At 39.4% G+C, this 22,842-nt stretch overlaps 2 protein-coding genes across 3 annotated transcripts; one reads left to right on the top strand and one right to left on the bottom strand.

Moving 5' to 3' along the window:
- Positions 1-206: 206 nt before the first annotated feature.
- On the bottom strand, positions 207-8,456 carry LOC133980948 (porphobilinogen deaminase-like). Of its 2 annotated transcripts, none has more exons than XM_062419831.1 (14): positions 8,298-8,456; positions 6,273-6,326; positions 5,850-5,922; positions 5,351-5,400; positions 5,136-5,191; positions 4,740-4,817; positions 3,750-3,827; positions 3,586-3,661; positions 3,364-3,477; positions 3,238-3,276; positions 3,029-3,148; positions 2,873-2,926; positions 1,515-1,601; positions 207-1,349 (listed from the first exon to the last, which is right to left on the bottom strand). In XM_062419831.1, exons 1-14 carry the CDS (start codon positions 8,319-8,321, stop codon positions 1,176-1,178), a joined length of 1,077 nt encoding a protein of 358 aa, XP_062275815.1. In that variant the 5' UTR covers positions 8,322-8,456; the 3' UTR covers positions 207-1,175. The 2 variants fall into 2 exon arrangements, with proteins under 2 accessions (XP_062275815.1, XP_062275814.1); XM_062419830.1 differs by having other exon boundaries at positions 2,864-2,926.
- Positions 8,457-11,302: 2,846 nt separating this feature from the next.
- Positions 11,303-22,572, top strand: arcn1b (archain 1b). Its single transcript, XM_062419829.1, has 10 exons — positions 11,303-11,473; positions 12,665-12,928; positions 14,109-14,288; positions 15,378-15,583; positions 15,696-15,857; positions 17,453-17,618; positions 18,503-18,650; positions 19,700-19,808; positions 20,117-20,321; positions 20,773-22,572. Exons 1-10 carry the CDS (start codon positions 11,471-11,473, stop codon positions 20,860-20,862), a joined length of 1,533 nt encoding a protein of 510 aa, XP_062275813.1. The 5' UTR covers positions 11,303-11,470; the 3' UTR covers positions 20,863-22,572.
- The last annotated feature ends 270 nt before the right edge of the window (positions 22,573-22,842 follow it).

Here is a 22,842-nt window from a genome sequence, read left to right on the forward strand (position 1 = left end):
GTTTAATAACTATGGATGAACTATGCAGATGTGCATTGCATTCACCAAAATATATATTCTCATAGTTATGGTTTAGCATCTCATAATTAAATATCTCCAAAACCACTTCTTTATTATGACACCTGAATCTCGTGAGATACAGATCCCATAATTATATGAAAAGGTTGAATATTTATGAGATTCTGCTCTCTCTTCATTAGAAGAAAACTGCACTATGAGTACAAGAGCCCTTGTAATTACAAGATAAAGCACTTGTAATCATGTAATTATGAGACCGTGTTATAATCATGAAATACAGAAGTCATAAATAGGAGATCCTAGGAGATGAAATATAAACAAGTTATCTGTTGCTATACAAAGGCCCAGTGCATATTTTAAAATCAGAGCAGAAAACTGAAAACATGTAACAAAACAATGTAGGGATTACTGTGGGCTCAGAGCTCCAGTCATGTAGTGAAACCAGTAGCTAACACAATGCTTCCTCAAGCTTATCAATATGTGTATTAACAGAGGTAGCGAGCACTCTTAAAAAGCAGTAAACCTCAGCTGGAAATGTTGTGCTACGGTTATACAGAAATCAGTTCAATAAAGAATGTGTATGAATGCAGGACTTAATGAGCATTTTCTCAACTTTTGCACCTAAATGAGCTCCACATAACTGCAGTGTAGGCTGAATATATATATAAATATATATATAAATAAATGTGCTGACATACAGAACTTGGAAACTCATCTTTGGTGCAATCAAAAGTCTCTTTTTTCCTGCTTGTGTGAAACAATAATGGATACAGATTTTAATTGTATTTCATTTATTATACTAATACACTTTAAAAAAACAATGAGGGGTTTAATCATTCGCTATTGTAGGTGATGATGACAATGTTTGAAGGCCATTTTGTGTTTCTTTCTAACAACCAGTGAGGCGTTTTTCTACATGGTTTAGGAGCTGGTTCCTTGAGGTACGTAAAAACAAGCTGGAACCGGAACCAAGACCAAGAGTGCTGCAGCGAGCGGAGTTGCACCACAATGTCCACAACTTTGTTCCAAAAAGTATTGCTCAGTGTTTAAAAAAAAAAAAGGAAAGGAATTCAAGTTTTACTCGACACAAGGCCATGACTGACTGCACTCAAGAAGCTGTTCACCTCCCGAGCCCTGCCCTCCCAGGCCGGGCAGGATTATCTGGCGTCGTTGAGCTGCCTGGCCACCGTCAGGATCTCCTTGGCTCCTTTACTCAGCAGTAAGTTGGCCAGGTCGATGCCCAGCCTCTCAGCATTGTCCTGGGCTCCACCGCTGACCTTGCAGGCGGTGACTCCCACTCGCTGGACCCGCTCATCCACCTCTTCCAGGGTCTATCACACACACAAATGATCACTTTTTGTGGGCGAACACATACGAAAAACACAACTTCACTCTAACTTCATGTTCTATCGAGTCTCCTAATCTTTGTAAAGTCAAACAAATATCATAATCTTAAGTGTAGCTGACGTGATGAGTGGTTTGAACCCGACTGTTACCTTTCCAGCATCAGCGATGCTCGTCTGCATGGTTTCTTTCAGACTGTCGGATCCATCCAGGCTGTACACCGCCCCCGTCAGGTAAAGCTGTGAAAACACAACATCAAACACATCCTTCATTTTTTATACTTTTATAGAGAAAATAAATATGTATCTCATCTTTCCTGTCTGCTTCATATTAGCCATGTTCCAATGTTTTTTAGGCTGCAAGGGATTTAAAAGAAAGAAAAAAAAAAGTTATTTGTTGCAATACCATAAGTGGCCACAAGTGGCACTAATTGGCAGCAGGGCTGAGTGGTGGCACCATACCCATATACATCAATACCACTAAAGCTGTTTTCTTCGATTTTATAAACAGTCTTCAACCTCATCTTCCTGCACAGCTTTATAGATACCTAGCTGTCTCAGAAAATTGCAAAAAAACTAATAAGTACAGGTTGTTATTTCTGTAAGTCAGCTTACAGAAATTACAACCCTTGAACTCTATTCTCTCTATCTAATTTCTTCATTCATTGTGAAAAAAAGAAAAGTTAAGTTTGGTTAAGCCAAAACTAAACTAAGTAAGCTCTCCTCCTAAACAGAATTTGGCCAACATGAAATTTTAGGCTGAATGAAAGAAGTAAAACTAAATGATAATCAGGCTTGCTAAATTAACAATTTCTAATGATAATAATAATAATAATAATAATAACAGCCATATGCAGCGGTCATGATGAGGCACAGACTGAAGCCATGTTTACATTGAGGATAACATTTTAGTGGGAGATGGTGGGAGTGCGATCTGTATATGTAAACCACTATACCACTATGTCACATTCTATATGTTTACACTCAAGAAACCAGCTTACTAATGTCATACAAGTAACTATAGTAACCAGGTAATTGTACATCCACATATACATGCAGCACGTCAGTCAGCAGATCTCTCCCTGATCCTATAATGGAATTTGATTTAACTTTGTTAGTGGTGCAACACACAACTTCCTGTTCGTGTGTGTGCACAGCTTTTCCTTCCAGCACACGTGTCTGAATTTTACACTTCCATACAGATTAAAGAAACTGTTTCTTGCATAAATGTTTAATAATTAGGTTCCTGCAGAAAGCCAACTGTGACCTTGTTAGTAAAGTGCCTGTACATGCACTGTGGTTGTGGTTTGTAGTGTTGTTTAAAATATTTCTTCATAACATGACATTTTAGCTTCCTGTTGCCCCACTCAGTGTCATTTTGCAAAAAGTTAGAATGCAGTTATTTTTGGCATTATTCATGATAAAGGGATGAAGTGCAACCCATAGTTAATGCTAGATTCAAACATTAGTGTGAAACTGATCATGTGCCTGCCTCTACCTACCATTCTTACCTGGGCCTCTTTCACTTCAGTGTTTACAGCCACTGGAACGCTGCATCCACCCTCCTACAAAATAAAAGCTCAATTTAACATGAGAGGATTTCAATGCTCATACAATGTAGAAATGAATTGAAGGATATATGTATGTATGTGTGTGTGTGTGTGTACCAGTTGTCTGAGGAAGGCTCTCTCAGCTATGCAGCGCAGCACAGTGTCAGGATCATGAAGTACAGACACCATCTCCAGGATGTCTGTATCTCTGGCCCGAACCTCTACTGCCAGAGCTCCCTGATGACACACACGTCCATTTATTATTACAGGAACTTTACACACAAGCAGAGAGTTCACATGAAATGATTTTAGTATAATTTCCCCACCTGTCCAACAGCATACATGCAGTCTTCAGGGCCCAGAATCTACAAATAGAGATAGAGAGATTAACTGTAAGATGAGAGAAATGACTTTTCAGGACATCACAATGTTAATGTGATCATATACAGTACATGGCTGATGCGGTTATCCCAGCCCATCCTCCTGAGGCCTGCAGCAGCCAGGATGATGGCGGCGAAGTCGTCCTTCTCATCCAGCTTCTTCAGCCGTGTGTTCAGGTTCCCGCGCTGAAGACGACAGCTCAGGAAAAAAAAAAAACCTCCGACACAAACATCCGATCTCAGAAATGATCATCGAACCTTAAAAACTCACAGATCATCTTCTAAAAAGGATACAATATCTTTGAAGTCCAGGTGGGGGAATCTCTTCTTCAGCTGAGCGGCGCGGCGCAGCGAGCTGGTGCCGATCACGCTGTACAAACACACGGCGTTAAGTCAAATCATCTACAGCTGTGATACGAGAGAGAAGCAAACACAACTAGTGGAATTATGGACCGTACCTGTTTTCTGGCAGAGTGTCGAGAGTCTTCCCCATGTGTTTTGGATGTAGGACCACTGCATCATGGGGGTTTTCTCTCCTGGAAGCAGCAGGAAGCAAAGGAAAGGGAAGTGGTTACAATGGGTTAGATGGTTCCCGCCAAAAGATGACATGGTAAGTACTAGATATCTGCACAAGGGACGGGAAGTTACATTTGAGTTCTACTGAATCCTTATACTGGGTGTGCTAGTAGAGGGCCAAATACCAACAACATAGGGAACTGCTTGTTACAAGGCAACAGTAGTGTTAAAAAAAAAAAGACTCTTTAAAAAAGGCAGTTCTAAATCGATGGATATATAGACATGATGATGTCGATAATTATGTTATTGTACAATAAGTCGATAACGTAATTATTGTGACAGGCCTAATGGTGGATATTCAACAATAAAGACAGCAGCTCTCATTATCACACACTACTTCATAATGTCATTAAACTCCATCTTTTATATTATATTTTGATTTATCGACCCCTAGTGGCAGAAAATGACATTTTGTGCATATAAGCCTTACTTAACAGAACAAAGTCTAATTAAACTGTGATTTCAGGTTGTTTGTGATGCTCAGAATAATGTATTCATCATTTTACAGACACTCCTTCTATAATGATTTTGGGGCCAGCATCTTTCACATGATCTTGCAATAAAGAGTGCTGCCACTACACCAAAATTTAGGATTAACTTTCTCCCACTTCGAATTCCCAGTCCTATTTTCCCTTTTTAATATCTCTGATGGATTTAAAAAAGACCAAGAATCTGGAAGTTCATTGATTTAAACTGCAGATTATAGCGGTGCTTTTAGCGGTGCGCATAACAGAATTTTAAGCATTGATTTCTCATCTTGTGTACGTCGTCTTGTACTTTTTGACTTTAACATCAAAGGAGCGGCTGTTTTCTCAAGATGTTTAACTGTTTAAACCCTCAACATGTTCACTTCATATAGCCTCCCTACTCACTTCAGCACAGCTCCGATGGTGAACCCCGGAGGCAGCGTGGTGGGAAGGTCTTTCAGTGAATGGACAACCAGATCAACCCTGTAAGTCACAGAGAAACACAGTCACATATACACGCTGTATTCATGTCTCCTGTTATATAATACAGCCATTCAGTAGTGTGCATGTTTCACAGCTTTAAAAGGTGGCGACAGAACACAGACACCTGCTACATCTGAGACTGTGGGGGGGGGGGGAATCAAAGGGTTTGAGTAACGCCTCGAAATACATGTCACCGACAGCTACAGCACAGAAGTAGCAGTGTTCTCCTGTCAGTGAAACCCTTTAAGTGAACGGTTGGTGAAACAAAGCTGTGAAGCCGGCGTGGTGTCAGCCGCAGACGACACCGGTAACACTCACTCGTTCCTCTCCAGAGCATTCTCCAACTCTTTGGTGAACAAACTCTTCTCTCCAATCTGCATTCAAGAAAAGAGTGTAGATAATTTACAGACTGCAAGTGCTTCACATGCATGTTTGGTTGGATTATTTAACTTATGATTTGTCTACTGTCTATTATTTGCATGTTAGTAGAAGTCAGCATGTCTGCAATTTGTCACAATCATGACAAACCTCACCTTTGATAAAGCTGTGTCAAGGATTTTGTCTCCAGTTGTTGACATGCCGACTGGAAGAGAACAAGTAAAGATCATTTTATTGATATGATTAGTCAATAATAAGTAGCAAGAAAACCAATAACATGACATTTAAGACACAGATCAGCAGTGAGACCTGTTACATTAACCTTATCTGACTCGACAAAACCAACGGTTCTGAAGTCAGATAAGTGTAAGTAGTATGCTGCATTTCAACATGAACACAGGCTTTGTGCCAAATCAGACTACTGGCTGTCAAGCTTTTAAAAACTCTTTTTACAATGAGCATTCACATCAGATAGTAGGTCGTTTCTGACATGTTTAAAGAGCTAAAGGTGAAGTCAACCATATTTTACAGTTCTGGAGTCTCTGACCATAGTGTCCACTTGGTTAATCAATGAATCAAAGTGAAAGACTTCCATGTAGGAGCCAGCTAATTGGATATTTATGATGATGAAATGAAAGCTGGGATGATTCTCACTTATTTCCACGTCGATTTCGGGGTACAGTTGTTTCAACTTGTCCGCCACGCTGTCGGTCTGAATGCGAGCCAGCTGGGACAAAATAAAACAAGAAAGACTTTAGTTAAATTGTATTTGATAGTTAAAAAACCATCAAATCAGTATGGCAGACTGAAGGAAGAAGCAGTTATTGTTCGAGGACGTCGTTGAGACAGGATTAAGTTATCTCTACAAGAAGAGCTCCAGACGTCTCGCTCTGCTGTATCAGATAAGATTCATTCAACTGACTCGCTAGCACACACACTCTGTCACATTTCAATATAGCTTCAACCTAATAAAATACAGACATTTGAATGGGTATCAATGCAAAAGCCTCAGTCTCTGAAAATGCTAAAAAAGTTAATTTATGTTAAACTCATAATCCGGTAGATGTAGTACTGTACCTGGCTCTTGCGGGTTCCAATCCGGATGACCCGACTGACTTTGCCATTCCCATCCTGCAATGATAAAAGAGAAGTCAGCCAAAGAGTTTACACTGACTCTCTGCAAAACCTCTTCAATATATTCTTACTGTCCTTCTGTCTATCCAGCTCATTTCTAACCTCATTTGTACCACTGTCTCTGCTTGCCTCACCCTGATGTACTTGTAAGGTCCTTCCTCCATAATCCTGTGTGTCCGCACTCTGTAGAGGCTATTGTGTCCGCTGTGTGTCTGAGACTGGCTGCTGTGTCTTGGTAAGGAGCTGTGCTGAGGTCATATAGCTTCAAGATACTGAACAGTGGTCTTTTTTACCGGACACCCCCCTCCTCCTCCTCCTTTTCAGGACCTCCACCCCAAGATATCTCTGGTTCCAAAAGATAAGTGTGCCAATTCATTGAGTCCGTTATAAAAAGGCAGGGCGGGACACTAAGGAGGGTCTTTGGTATGAGGTGTGGTCACAGGGTTTTTGAAACATTTCTCATCTGAAACTCTTTGTTTCTGAATCATCAGCTACCAAGATTAAGACAGAAGAACACGTGTCAAATGGACCTTTACACTAAAGCATATTTCTCATTCTTTCTCTTTCTTTAATGCAAACCACACTGAAATATCAAAGAACATATCTAACTGTGAGCAAACTGAGCTAACAGATACAAATGCATAATCTTCAAAAACTGAGACCTTGTGTATTATCCCCATGTTGCAAGCTATATTGTTGAAATAAGATACTCTATCAAAAATGTCAATGGACACTATTTAATCTGGCCAAGTTAGAGGTTAGAGGTGTATTGTGATGAGTTTAAAGGTGCAGTGTGTAGAATTGAGTGGCATCTAGCAGAACGGCCTCAGCAGAAATGGAATACAATATTCAGACGTATGTTTTAATTAGTGTATAATCACCTGAAAATAGGAATCATAGTGTTTTTGTTACTTTAAAGTTTAGACTGAGCCCTTTTATCTTAATATGGAGGGAGCCTGCCATGTTTCTACAGTAGCCCAGAAAGGACAAACCGAGCACTTGGTGTAGAGAGGGTCTTTCAAATGGGCCTAGTGGGTTGTGGGGGAGTTGGAGCCAATCTCAGCTGACAGAGCCAGAGAGCCAGAGGCGGGTACACTCTGGCCAGGTCGCCAGTCAATCACAGGACTAACATATAATAGAGATTCTAGAGACAGGCAACCATTCATATTTATAATCATACCAATGTACAATTTAGGTTCATTGGTGACTGTAAATTGTACACACTGGTCCTTTAAATCTGAAGCTTAAAGGCAGGAGCTGGTGACAACTATACTGTCATGAAAAGTGACACTGACATGACAAAAAAGTGTCACTGAAAAACATACCAAAGAGCTCTGATGAAACAGAAAAGAACTCTAACTAAACCATGTTACATGAAAATACTAAGTTTAAGTAAATACCAACATCTGCCATTGAAGCTGAATTTGTACTAGTTCTCTGGTGTCCACATAGACTCAAATATGTACCAATGTATTCGCTAAATATGGTCATTACTACATTATAAAAACACTAGTAGTAAGCAGACATCCTTCAGCATCAATGAAGGACAAACGTGACGTTTTAAAATCATCTGTGTTGATATGTTGTGGTGTGACGTTAACCAAGATTTTAGCTTGTAAACGACGCTGTTTTGACTTGATATTATGTTCAGGGTTAATGTTATCAGCTTAGATTAAGTTGGCTACTGTATATTATCCCAGTTTTAACCAACCACGTCATTCACCAAGGTGAAAACGGTATAAACTGTACAAATCAACCGGCTCCATTGCTTTTTTCTTGCTGCTATGTGTCAACGCCCCCTCTGCTCTCGACATCCAATGGAGAGCAGAATACAAAGACAGACGTAAAACGTTAGCCAATCACTGCGCTCCGAAGGGGCAGAAATGGCGCTCGCCCCTCCACGGCGTGTATTGAATATCATGCGTGGTTCAGACCCCGCCGGTGAGAATCAATTCATTCAAAACCTACCGAAGAAGTTGCTTCCTCAGACATGTCGGTGATACGGTTCACTCTGCCGATGTTTCACGAATCAACAGCGCATTTTTGGTTTACGTAGAGTCCTCAGAAACACATGAAATCCTAGTAAGTAGTCCGGACGCTCATATCACACACACCTTCCCTCTGACAGTAGTGCGCCGGCTAGAGGTCGTTTCCTTGTTCCGTCTCTCCTACGGGAAGCCTGCTGCCGTCCGCCAACTGCCAACCGCTTTCAACTGTGTGTATATGTAGCTATATCTTACATCCATGAGAAAATGTTGCCAAAATGAAAGGTTCATATAATCTTAATAGAGGAGGTGTGAGTATGGAACATGTACTACAGCTACTACCCTACATACTCCTTTTTGTTGTTGTTGATATATTAGGAAAATGAACAGGAAACTTCTAAACAATCCAAGTGTTATTCAGTGAGAATGAAAATGATAACTATGTCTTATGAAGGGCAACACACAATAGAAAGGACAAAGACAATAAAAAAAAGAATATAAAAAAATACAATATAGGCTATGCAACCATACTCTTGGTTTTAAGGAAATTTAAGAGCATTTATTGAAGGAATAGAGAAAATAAGATAAGATATAAAATATAGCTTTTAGAAAACCATTTGTAAATAAAAGTAAATTCCCAGTATATTTATGATATTTACAATAAAAATCTGTCTTTGGTCTTTCCATTCAAAATATATTATGTATTACATCTTTAACAGAAAGTGTAAAATGATGTGTATAACGTTGGAAATGACTCAAATCCCACCAAAAACGGGTCAACATCAACAGAATGTTAACATCAGCAAAACGGGTACATCATTTATACAGTAATACCCAAGTTTTATTGCAATCAATATCCCCAGTTAAGCAATTCCAAAAGAACTTTCCTCTTGGATATTTCTTTGTTTCTAAAATGAATTTAAAATATGTTGATTATTGTATTCAGAATCTGATAAATGGTTGTTTTTTAATCTCTTTATACACAATGTGATTTTTCATAAATGGTTTGTAGTTATTCAAATGTCCATCATAATTAAACAAAGTTGGTACCATTGTGTTGACTGTACTGTTATGTTTTTAATGTGGATCCCAGGAAGAGTTGTGCTTTAGGTCACAACTAATGGGGATCCTAGCAAATAAGCCCTGAAGTTAACTATTTCTATCAGTTTCTATAGATTATAGTTTGGTTTTTGGACAATGTGTTAAAAGCTCCACAAGTGTCAGTGTGGTACCAACCTAATGGTGACACCCAGTGGCCAAAATAAGTTATTGCAACACTGAATTCTCATGGTTATGGTGATATACTGTACATTTTAGTTGAATGTCCCCAAATTTATTGGTCATTTAATTGAACACATTATTTTAAGAAGGTGCAACATATGAGTGCAACACTGAAATAACAAAGCTCTTATAATTAGATTTTGACTCAGAGACCCAAGACAGGGCCTCATATCAGGCAGTTAAGCAGCCTATAGACCTTCATTATGTCAGTTGATGTTGTGCTTTATAAAAAGCTCATATTGCCAAATGAGCTTTCAGTGAAGTTAGCACAAACTAGTTCTAACACAGCACAGTTTGAGTTCTTGTAGTAATCCAGCCTTGATAAGAAGGGTGACACAAGGTCACATAAAAGCACATCAGGAGACTATTAAGGACAAATGTTCAGTTTCTTGATTTTTACCATTTGGATCAATGAAATATACAGTCGTTCCCAGAAACTGAGTAAATCTGAGCAACGGTTTTTGTCTTAACTGGTGTTTATTTCTAAGTAACAGTGTATGTATAGCAGTGCAAGCAGTCTGAAATTATTACATCATGACAAAAATAAACTATAATAAGAGAAAATAGAGTTATAATTGATGCTCACTTTCACCTCATGTGTATCATATTTAAATCCTGCTGTTTCCATGCTCATCAAGAACATGTTCTTTTATTTTTTCTTGTCTGATTTTCTGTCTCATTCTACAATGAGTAAAATAATTTCTTTAAAAAAAATTAATTTTAGCTTAGCCTTAGCTTGAAAAGGTTTGGGTTTTAAACAAAGCAAAGAAAGTTTTTCAAGTCTGTCAACATTTTATAGTTTTTGAAGACAGGTCAGTAATTAAATGATTATAGATTGTAGTTGCATATCAATCTCAGGAATATTATCATTCAGCACCAATATAACTCTTGAAAATTTTACTATACTTGATTTTTTTATTGTCTTTTTATTGATTGTGTACTGTTCTTTATTATCTCTATTAATGTTCTCTCTATTTTTTACTATCCACTAGCTGCTGCTTTTTGTTTTGTATTTTTATATTTGTATAATTTAAACTTCTTGTCAAACTCTATAATCCAATCCAATCCACATAGCACGATTTTAACAAACACAAAGTTTTCCAAAGTGCTGCACAACAAGATAAAACACAATAAATAGATAACACAATAGAAGCACAATAAAAAGATAAAGAACATAACAGAAAGATAAAAGCAATAAAATAAAATTAAATACACTGCCCGCACAAGATAAAAAATATCCACGTATAAATATACAATCAACAACCTACATGGTGTCAAAAGCCAAAGAAAAGAGAAGGATATTTATTATTATTAATATCCAATAAAGCGAATGAAGCGGAAGTTCTCTCTAAAATAAATGTAATTTGTGTTGACAAGCGTTATTTATAACAGAACAGACAGACACACTAATGGTAGATGTTGCATACTGTATGAGGTATTTACAGCCACATCATCACCTGAGACAGACATCGCTTATTCAGCGCATGAAAGTCAAATGAAAGACAGACAACGGGAGCTCAGCTGAGGATTGTGAATAAGAGTAACGTAAATAGAAACGATAGAAAACACCAGTGAAAGTGTGGATGAATTATAAGTCAAGTACGATCAGTTCGTGTACCGACTATAACTTATGCAAGAAAACAGCCAACATTTCGGGTCCCACGTCACTGGTTTGACGGTGGGCTGATCCGGCGCTGCTCTTCCGGTGGAGACGTGGCTCTGTACCGCTGCCATATTAACTCTCTAACCAGCTAACAATCACACAACCTGTAGTCAGCTGGACGCTCATATCTTGCTATTTCCCAGTGACTACAATTCACCAAAGCAACAAACGCGAGGGACTGAAGATCGTCGTTGCATAGAGAGAGACCAAAAATGGTGAGTGACTGTCAAAAAAATCCAGATATATTCCTGCTTTTGATCGGGCCTAGCAATGATCATAACACTGGCTAACATGGCAGAGGAAAAGCAAACATTTATTTCCACGAGGGTTGACAGCAATAACGTTGTATTTAGTGGCGGAAATGAATTAAGAAATAAATGGAGGTTTCATTATATAGAGTGACATTTCATGTGAATAAGCGACGCAGGGGAGTGCAAGACGGTTAGCTAGCTTTGCATGCTAGCGTTAGCTTTAGCTCCTGTCACTAGCCGGATCCTTGCTAACGTTACCTGCTGTCACACCGTCCGCACACAAAGCTGCTCCATTAATAAAACGTAACCATACAGAGCCTTTACATTACTGTTATTAACCATCTCTGACAACTTACAGTCTGAAGTGTCAATGTGTATGGTGTCTGTATCAAGTTCATAGCCGTTGCAGTCTTTCATTGCTCACTTCAGCCATTGTCAACGTGGAATTAATGTTATTCACGTTTCCATACACTAAACACTAATAAGCTACGTCATAATAGAATTGAGAGTTGTATGCTAGTTATGCTTCACGGTAATGTAAACCTACGAGGGATCCGTCCAACCAAACTCCATTCAAAATGTTCGTCATTCAGAGTTGGTTTCGCTTATTACCACAAACACACAGCTCATAAACATGACTTAAACACATATTCTCTATTTTTTTTCACCGTAGTCAAATTCGGCATATATGTTACCTTTTTAAAATGTATCAGTTTTTTCAGTCATATCACTTTTATAGCTGTTTAGCCTCATACTCCTACAGTCCCCTTCATCTAAAGTTAGCATAGTATGTGACCTGGTGCAGTGTGAACTGATAATACAAGTTAACAATACTAGCTTAGCTGGTTATGTGTTTTCTAGCTACACATGAACACTGTTAGGATTTAGTAAAGGCCTCAAGTTCATTTCCACAAGATGTTGCCTTAAAACAATATTAAACTGGATGATGTTTAACTTGGCACCACATGCTGTCACCAGAATGACTCCAACGTTAAAACATGAAGGGGAACTGCCAACGTTATTTGTAAATTGTTAACTTCATATAGCCCATTCAAATACTTCAAATTGTCTTTTAATAACTTTTCCACTAGAAGAAATAATGAATGTATGTTTTGTCAATACCAAAGCTCAATAATAAACTAAATTTTCCTTCAGGTGCTGTTGGCAGCGGCGGTGTGCACCAAGGCCGGCAAGGCCATCGTATCGCGGCAGTTTGTGGAAATGACCCGGACGCGTATCGAGGGTCTCTTGGCCGCGTTCCCTAAACTGATGAACACGGGCAAGCAGCACACCTTTGTGGAAACGGACAGTGTACGCTATGTGTACCAGCCTCTGGAGAAACTCTACATGGTCCTCATCACCACCAAGAACAGCAATATCCTGGAGGACCTGGAGACACTCAGACTCTTCTCTCGAGTGGTAAGACATAACAGAGGCTGTTTCTTCTCCTGCTTGTGTAAATAATGGCGAGTGGGCATTGTTACATTGCACTGTGGTCACTTCCTCCTTGTTAAGCCATCCATACTAATCTCTTACATATCAGTGTACAGGAAGATCAATGTGTCTCCCACTTGCTATTATAACCTGCCAACAGCTTTTTACCAGACTCTTAATGTCTCCCTTGAGTTACTGTAAGATGCATCACGCTGTGTATTAATGTAATGATCATTTATTAATGCAATGATCATGTAAGGTTGGATTGATGAGCATGTTAAGCATACAATGGATAGACAGATGTTGCTGCTGAAATAGACACACCCTTTTATGAGTAACGTTTCTTCTCTGACATCTATTGAGCGTGACGTCGTCCCACAGTGTACACAGTGATACCTGCCCTGACAAAGTAATCCTCCATCTCAACTGTCAACATGGAGGAAAAAAGAACAATTAAAACAAACTATGATCATGTGTGGAGAGAAAGCCATGCTCATCATTTAAATGTTTATATCTGGAAACCAAAAATGACAGTATGTTGAATTGGAAGCTTTTGCATTGATTTATGAGTAAAATGAACTCATAGTTAAGCATCAGGTAAAGCAGTGTGGCTACATTTAGTTAAGTATTTAACTTTCTGAAATTGGCAGACGCTCCCTTTCTTTTCTGACATCATTCCACTACAAGTAATTTGACACCCCTTTGACTTTTTAGAAGACTTTCACTTCTCTTTTTTTTCCATTTAGACAGAGACAGTTTGATAACCTAAAACGCATTTGGTCAGCTACTTCAACCAACTACTAACTTTTTGGAAGAAATACCAGCATTGAAATGGGCTCTGGTTACATCTACCATCCAAAAATTGTAATTAGAAAAATGACTTTGATGTTAATTCTGTCATTTTTTTTGACACTTATAAGTCGATATTTGTTATAAATGGGTGAAAGGTACATTTAAAAAGATCAGAAAACCAACAGTGTTGATAAAGCTCAGCAAAATGAACCACTTTCTAAATAATCCCATGTTCAGTAGTATTTTTATCCAGGGTCAGATGCTTTTAATCTTTGACTGTCATGTGGAAGTCGTTTTTCTATTTATTTTCACTTCTTTTATTGAAATGTTTGCTCTGATTCATTTTGGTGTCTCCTCCTCCCCGCCTGTCCAGATCCCAGAATACTGTCGCGTGCTGGAGGAGAGTGAAATATCGGAGCACTGTTTCGACCTGATCTTCGCCTTCGACGAGATCGTGGCGCTGGGCTACAGAGAGAACGTCAACCTGGCTCAGATCCGCACCTTCACAGAGATGGACTCTCACGAGGAGAAGGTGTTCCGTGCCGTCAGAGAGGTGAGAGCATGCACACACACTCACACACACACAGACACACACACACACACACACACACACACACACACACACACAGAGCAGCAGTGTAATTATAATGTTATTGATCTTTGTTGGGAAATAATGTGATAATAAAAACTACTAAAAGTGTGAATTTACTAATGATCAATAGTGGAAGCAGTACTCAGATCCTCAACTTGAGTAAAAGTACTATTACAATATACAACTACTAATTTATAAGTAAGTAAATCCTGCATTCAAAATTCTACACAAGTTGAAGTAAAAAAGTATCAATTCTGCAGTAATATGTCTACTGCAGACTGATGCATTATTATATATGACATCATTAGATTGTTAGTACTGAATCATCAGTGTGTAAGCAGGTGGAGCTGGTTTAATTGCTTCATATTAAGCCTGTCAACAAATACTCCAAATTTGACTATATGATGGAACTGTAGAACAAACAGATTTGATTGTAAAAATAAAATAATATATTTTTCCTTTCCTTCCATATTTTTTTTTTTGGGTCATTTAAATTTGTATTGAATTTTTAATGATAACAGGAACTTCCATGGATGCAGGATTTGTGATACAGGTGCTAGTTTTGGCATAGACATTGTGAGACATGGTGTATGGAAAAGAGGAATATTCAATAATCCGAAATAAAAATACAAATAAATCTATGGAAGTGAGAAATGCAGTCAATAATAGAGAGGATGTGTACTGTATTCAGTCACTGGTACTCTGAAGCAAGTTTGCATCAGTCTTTGTAAAGGTCCAAAAGGGCTCCCAAAGAATTGTCCCATTGTCTATGTTCCCTTTCAGTCAATAATGCTACCATGTATGGGTGGGCAATATGTCAAAAATATCATAGCATGTTTCGTTCACAGTCTTATTATATCTTATAATTGTGTCACATGATAGATAACGCTACTGTACTCTATATACTGTATCTACATAAGAAATCCAGATGTGTAGAAATAGACTTGTTTTAGTTTGCAGCTATTCATTAACTTCAGTGAATATGATGTCATTCTCTCAGTGTGTTATCACAACGTGTTTTAAATCACGTGTTTCGTTGTTGATGTGCAGACCCAGGAAAGGGAGGCTAAGGCAGAGATGAGGAGGAAGGCCAAGGAGCTGCAGCAGGCCAGACGGGACGCAGAGCGCTCCGGAAAGAAGGTGCCGGCTTTCGGAGGCTTCGGCAGCGGCGGCATGACCAGCGTCTCCTCAGGGTCCATCATCACAGACACCATCGTCGAGCCCGAGAAGCCCAAGATCACACCAGCCTCAGTCAGGTACAGCGACAAGAAGTACACGAATGAACATGGCTTGGTACTGTTATTTTTTTTTACTGGTATTGGGTATTGAATGGCACGGTTCATGGTGTTTGTTTTTTTTCTTTTCCAGACCAAGTGGACCCAGTAAGGCTCTGAAACTGGGCGCTAAAGGGAAAGAGGTGGACAACTTTGTGGACAAGCTCAAGTCTGAGGGTGAAACCATCATGCCTACCACAGGAAAGAGAGGCTCAGAAGTATCTAAAGCTTTGCCACCACCAGTCAATGTGGAGAGGTAGAGACACATCATCAACATCTGCTTTCATTCTAAGTTTCTTTATCCTTTGGGATCATTAGGTTTAGGAATGGGGATAGGATAGTTTTAGTTGGTCTGTTTTAAAGCTTGATTCATGATTATAATGTTTCCCCCTCCCCCCCAACAAAATGCAGGATTGAAGCATCACAGTTGAGTAAGAATGACAAAACCATCATTATACATAAAATACAGTTTATCCCACACAGCTGTTTACTGTCATTACCAGTGATTTCAGCTAAGTGGAGCCTCCAGTTTAATCATCAGTTGGAGCACAGATAAAGCAGTTCTACACAAACAGCAGCAGTTCAATCATTGATCCGCTGCTGTTTGTGTTGCTTGACAAAACATCAGTGTGATATAATACAGCCGGCAGGTAGAGACCAACTTGGAAACTGTTGCCACTCCATGGCTTATGTAGCAGCTATCATCTACACTGATTTATGTGCATGTTGTAATCATTCATTTTTCACTCAATTTAGATATGTTACACTTCTCGCAAGATGAATTTAGTATGTCACTTAGTCCTAGACATTAAGTGAAGTCTCCCTCATTCTGTATTAAGCTGCTCGTTTCCAGTAAAGAAACTGAAACTGAGTCTCTTCCATTTAAAGTGTAACTGCTCCCCCAGGTCTGAGCCTAACTCCACCCACAGCATCATTATGATAAATGTTAAAAAGTGGAGGAGAAGAGAGGAGACAGGGCAGATGTAATAACCACAGGAAGATATTTAAACAGGCCAGAAGTCATTGAGCGTTTCCTCTCTCCGGCCGTCTGTTCCTGCAGCTATCGGCTGGTAAAATCTCTTGTTAAAACTTTTTTAAATGATGGTGTAACAGGAGCTGTTACTGAACCTGTCCGACCACAGCTCCGCTCCGCTGCACACAACTTCATACGGAGCAGCAGCAATCTAAACAGACAGTTTCGACAGAGCTCTGGATGACTTGCACTGCGATCTTATGTTTAAAAAAAAAAAAAAAAAAAAAAGATTTAATCAGCTGATAACTGCAGGAACAGAAAGCCGGAGAGTTCAACAGCTGCAGGGCGAGATGTGAGGAGGATTTCTGGTGTTTTAAGTGTCTGCCAGCAGCTCTTCCTCCTGCACACAGTCCCAGATGTAGAGATCACCTCCAGCAGCCCAGCACCACTGTAGCTGCTGTTAGCACCTGAAGCTAAAACTGTCTCTAAGTCAGCACCAGTGCAGGGCTGGGGGAGGTGGGCGTTAGTCTATGATTTATGTAAATGTCATGATGTAGAGAAGTCCCAGATGGCCTCACCTTTCCACGACTGTTTTTTGAACAGCAGATGACAAATCGAGCCATTTTCAACCCATAAGATGCTGATTTTTAAAAAATGTTTCATCGTATTACATTCATATAATATAGTTCACAGCTCAAAAAACAGGTTTGAGTGTGCAGTAGCTCTTTATAGATTTATGTGTAGCATGTAATGGTCAATGGTTTATTTACCATCTCAGTGATCTAACCCCCAACATGTACCACACACTGATATCCCTGAAGTATTTTCAGTTTTTTTCTGTGCGATCAGCTGATTTATTGTGGTCGTTTCCTCTGCAGCGTACATCTGCGCGTGGAGGAGAAGATCTCGCTGACTTGCGGCCGTGACGGCGGCCTACAGAACATGGAGGTGCTGGGCATGGTGACGCTGCGAGTCTCGGACGACAAGAACGGACGCATCCGCCTCATCATCAACAACAACGACAACAAAGGACTGCAGCTGCAAGTAAGTCTGAGACACGTCCTCAGCATTATGTCATAGAACAGTATATCATGGTGTATATCACTGGGTATCGCTTTAAAAGTCATGATACCAGTACCAATCCAAGTTCCCTTTAAGTGATACTGATAGAAACTGAGTACTTTATTTGATACCCATCATGTGAATAGAAGCATTGAATTGTATAAAATGTCACCTCTCCTTCACGTCTAAATGATTAAGATTTTTACACAAATGCACGCAAAGTCTTCAAATGATTGATATTTAATGCTTGTGTTGATTGGTTGTGAGCAAGTCCATACAAATAGTCCTATTTTCTAACTCTGGGTGCAAAAAGGATGGATTGCAGGTATCGTTTGATTGAAGACGTTTCCATAATACTTGGTATCCATTTAGTTTGATACCCAGCACTAGTGAAGAGAGCAGCTGAACTTCTAATTCAAGAACATTTAATAGGTAAAAATGCTCACACTGAGTTATAATCCCACTTACAGATATGTGAGTATTCTTGCCCATTGAATGCACCATCACATAGTGTCACAGTTTAACATTGCTGATTGTGTGTCATGTTATGTGTGGCACTTTGTGGTTTATACAACATCCTTTGACAGTTTCACTAGCTTTTTTTAGACACAGTGCAGACAGAGAGAGGCTCAGCAACTGTCCACATTTCTAACCTCTTTCATTTCCTACTGATTGTGACTCAGCTGGATGTGTGGCAGGCACAGCAAACATACGAAGTCATTGTTTATTTTGTGAGGGCATTTTTTAGGGGCTTTTTTGTCCTGAGCCCCTTTTTTAATTTCCAACCCTGCTTGCCCTTCCGTTTGCATGCATTAGGGATTTCCTCTGACTGTCACTAATAAATAATGTCGACCTTCTCTCCTCAGACACATCCCAACGTGGACAAGAAGTTGTTCACAGCTGACTCAGTGATTGGCCTGAAGAACCCAGAGAAGTCTTTCCCTCTCAACAATGATGTGGGCGTGCTGAAGTGGAGACTACAGACCACAGACGAGGCCCTAATACCTATAACCAGTAAGTCCTGATACACAGTGTGCTATTCATCTGGGGGTTTTTGAAGTGAAGCTGCTCTGTCATTTCATTAGATAAGGAGAACCTCGTGGAAAGATAGGAACGAGAGGATGTACCACTCTGTTTGAAAAGACTTCTTTTGGCTTTACAACGGCAGCTGGCAACAAGTGTATTAGCTGGATTACTAGAACCCTCTGCTTCAAAGCGTGGATCACAGATTAAATCCTACACATTAATCCTGACTGTCTGACACACTCAAAGATAACTTTACTGCTTCATCCACCTGGCAGGTTCATTCATGTTTTAATGCTGAGTCCTCTTTAATTCTTCCTAACTCAAAGGGGACCTACTGTGCTCATTTCCAGCTCTATATTTTTATTCTAGGACTCCACTTAAGAAGCTTCACCTCATTTACAACTCAACTTTCAGACACATCAGAGTCATGTTGATTAAATAATGGAAGTCTTTTGTTGTGAAGAATTCATAGTAAATCAGCAGGTTAGCGGCCCTAAAAACAGGTTGACACATTTATTGGAGCTCTTTGTTGAGCTAAAAATAATGCAGGGAGGAAACAGCCACAGAAATGCCCTGATGTTATCAGAGTGGAGCGATGAAGTCCAGCATGAACTAATTAGAGCAGCTGACCAACACACACTGCAGCACTTGTAGGCGGCGAGTGTGTGGTGTGGCAGATAACCATAAATCTATCATGAGTTGACGTCATTTTGTGCCAAAAGTAGAAAAAACTGTTGGAAACCGAGTGTTTAGATCAGTCTGAAGCCAGTTCATTTTGTTCATGTTGAACTTCTACATACGTTTACATTATTATTGGAGGTACTTTGGCCACATTTAATAACAATCCTAACATTATATATATATATAAATGAATGACAGAATATTAGGAAAAGAGTAATTCCCCTTTAACAACAGAACAATGTCCATTGTTTGTTCTAAACACAATCCAGTGTAGTGGTTTTCATGCTGCAGTCATTACAAAAGAAGAGTCTCAGTTCCCTGTATCCTCTGTGTGTCTGTGTGTGTGTGTCCTGCAGTAAACTGCTGGCCCTCTGAGAGTGGAACTGGCTGTGATGTCAACATTGAATACGAGCTGCAGGAGGACAGCCTCGAGCTCAACGACGTGGTCATCAGCATCCCTGTACCGTAAGTACAGTCTGTGTACAGGGCTGTTTGTGCATTGATAGTGACACCTTGTAATAGTTTATATACTCAGTGTCCTCTGGTCTAACATCTGCTCATCTTTTACAACAAAAACAAAAAATATCCAAAATATTTTCACAACGCTGTAATGTAAATCAGTCAGCTTTGAAGGTATTTAACCTCTTAAAACAGATGTTATGATCACAGTTCCCTGGATAATTAAGGGTCATAAAAAGCGAAACTTGTCTCGTGCAGTTAAATATGAGCGTGTGTCTTAAGTTACTGACTATGTTTGTGTCGTCCTGCTCCAGGTCTGGCGTCGGCGCCCCTGTGATCGGCGACCTGGACGGAGAGTACAAACACGACAGCAGGCGAAACCTCCTGGAGTGGTGCCTACCCGTCATCGATGCCAACAACAAGACCGGCAGCCTGGAGTTCAGCATCGCCGGCCAGCCCAATGACTTCTTCCCCATCAATGTGTCCTTTGTGTCCAAACGCAACTACTGCGACATCCAGGTAGGTTCATGAGCACCAGTGTCACCTGTCAGGCTTTTTTTATCAGAGTGGAGTTTTTTTACTGTAGCCTCAGTAGAAGGTTATTAAGCAGCTGTCATTTCTGAAGATGATGAGAGTAAATCATCAATAAACCTCAGTGTATAAAATGACGTCAGTACACTGAAACCGCAAACTTTGGGAACTTTCGTACATATATATTAAACTTGAGTTAAGAGAAATGATTAAATATACATATTATACAATTGCTTCGATTTTGACAAACAATGTCTGACAAATTGTTAAATCTCATTTAACTTGTTTATCTGCTTGAACTGACTCATCACTGGTAGTAGACTGAGTTGTGTTACTGACAGGTAAATGAAGAGAAATATCATAACTGAAGTCACTCCAGATGATGCTCAGTAATGTTCTACATGATGGTAATCATCTCTCTTTTTCTTCTTTCCTCCAGGTTACCAAAGCGACTTACGTAGACGGAGACGGCCCCGTTAGATTCTCTTCAGAAACCTCCTTTGTCGTCGACAAATACGAAATCCTGTAAATGAAAAAAAAAAAAAAAAAAAAATTCAAAGAAAACAACAAAATCAACAAAAAAAAATCACCTACAAAAAAAACAAAAAAAAAGTCCAAATCTATGCTTCAGAGTTGAAGAAATTGAAGATTTCTTGCCTGCCCACCCTGTATACTATTTCAGAGACTGTGTACATCGACAGGACTACGTCAGCCCCTCTGGCAAAGCCTCTTTCCTGTGGTGGAGCAGAGCAGCGGTGGTGTATTTATATGTTTGTATGAGAGAGGATCATCTATATATAGAGTTAATGGAACAGGAAAAAAAACCAACAAACACACACATATACACACACACACACACACACACAAAAAAGAAGTTTAAAACTACACTGATGCTGTCGTGTTGGCCCAGCAGAACTGTAAGGAGGACTTACAGAGTAAATAGAAGATGACTGTGGGGAGGGGTGCAGGAGAGAGAGAGAGAGAGGAGGGGAGAGAAGAGAAGAGAGACCTGAGGCCACTGATTCAATCTCCACTAGTGAGCGCTGGTAGTTTTAGCTTCCTCACACAAAGGTTCGATTAAGCCGCTTTCGATCGGAGGGTTCTCGCTTTCTTTTCACATTTTTCTCATCCGTGATAACTGCAGAGTCGTAGCTTGTCTCAATCATTTATAAGCCTGTCACTCTAATCGTTAAACTATTGTGATTTTGCTCTGTTGATATCTCACTTTCAGATGATTGGTTTTTCTTTTTCTTTCTTTCTTGTAAGGACACTTGTTTGAGTTTTTTTTTTTTTTTTTTTTTTCTGTAGAGAGGTAACTGAAAAAAAAAGCCGAATCCAGCTCTGTGCTCAATATATCGTCTTTACTGTCTACGGTTTATCATCAGCACTTGTGTCCTTTTTATTTTTAATATTTTTTACTGTTTGCTGTATCATTTCTGTCATTGTTTACCACTAATCTGGATAATGGAATTTTGACAGTGAAGAGCAGGACTTTGTAAGGGATTCTCAGCTGCAGAGCAAAACCTAATCTACTAGTAAACACATTTGACTATTGCATCTTTTTGTTTTTTTTTGTTGTAACACCATTGCAACCACTCCTCACTATTTTGAGAGTATAAAAAAAAAAAAAAGAGACGCCACGTTTCACTCTGGTCCGTTTATGTCCCGTGATAAGATAACGGCAAAGGAAAAAAAATGTACTTTGATCGCGGCCCAGAAACAACATCCGAGCCTCTAATGTGACATCCCATAAGAGCTTTTCTAGATCTCAGATGGGAGTGGGTGGATGTTGGCATGATAGTGGAAATACACAACCACACACACACACACAAACACACACACACACACACACACACAGAGAGCAGGGATCAGAGACTACCAGCTTGATATTCGATCCACCCCTCCACATCCTGGAAGCAGGAAGGTAAGCAGAGCGACTACCGGAGCCCCTCGCACTTCAAACTCTACTCAGTCATCCTTTAACTTACATTCTCATACTACATCCAACATTATTCAGATATATAACATTTTGTCTTTCATGTTTTATTTTGTTTTATTTTATTTTTTTTCATTTGTACTCCCCAAAATTTCTATTTAGTAATGGTTGTGTGGATGTGGGGGTTGAAAATGACTAGATTGAGCGTTTTTAACTAAATTACTGAAAGGGGGAATCTTAACATTCCAGTGTACAATTAGAAAAGAGAAAAAAAAGAATCTTTAATGGAATAAAATGTATTATTGAAAATGTAAGTCTGACTTGGGTTTTTGTGTTGATTACGCTCTTAATTAGCTTGTGTGAATTATTGACACAGAGGCGGGTTCTAATCCTGTTGTGAGTTAGGATTAATGTTTGATTTATCATTATATTGAACAGGTGTCATCATCAACTACTTGTAGGGGTCTACTAGTAAGTTTAGGAGTCTGTTATCATCACTCATATAGCCCTGAAGACCTGTTATCAGGCACATGCTGTAAAGATTCTTTCTGCACATGAATTTTACTCTCAGTG

Source organism: Scomber scombrus, chromosome 5, assembly GCF_963691925.1.
Source record: "Scomber scombrus chromosome 5, fScoSco1.1, whole genome shotgun sequence".
Taxonomy (NCBI): Eukaryota; Metazoa; Chordata; class Actinopteri; order Scombriformes; family Scombridae; genus Scomber; species Scomber scombrus.

Bases quoted from the DNA above. Each gene is read 5' to 3' on its own strand.
- LOC133980948 (XM_062419830.1), bottom strand. From the start codon at position 8,321: ATGTCTGAGGAAGCAACTTCTTCG. The intron at 5,192-5,350 runs GTGAGGTTTGTC...TCTTGAATGCAG, and splicing joins TTGACACAGCTTTATCAAAG to ATTGGAGAGAAGAGTTTGTT. The intron at 3,828-4,739 runs GTGAGTAGGGAG...TGCTGCTTCCAG, and splicing joins ACCATCGGAGCTGTGCTGAA to GAGAGAAAACCCCCATGATG.
- arcn1b (XM_062419829.1), top strand. The intron at 15,584-15,695 runs GTACAGCGACAA...TTTCTTTTCCAG, and splicing joins ATCACACCAGCCTCAGTCAG to ACCAAGTGGACCCAGTAAGG. The intron at 17,619-18,502 runs GTAAGTCTGAGA...TTCTCTCCTCAG, and splicing joins ACAAAGGACTGCAGCTGCAA to ACACATCCCAACGTGGACAA.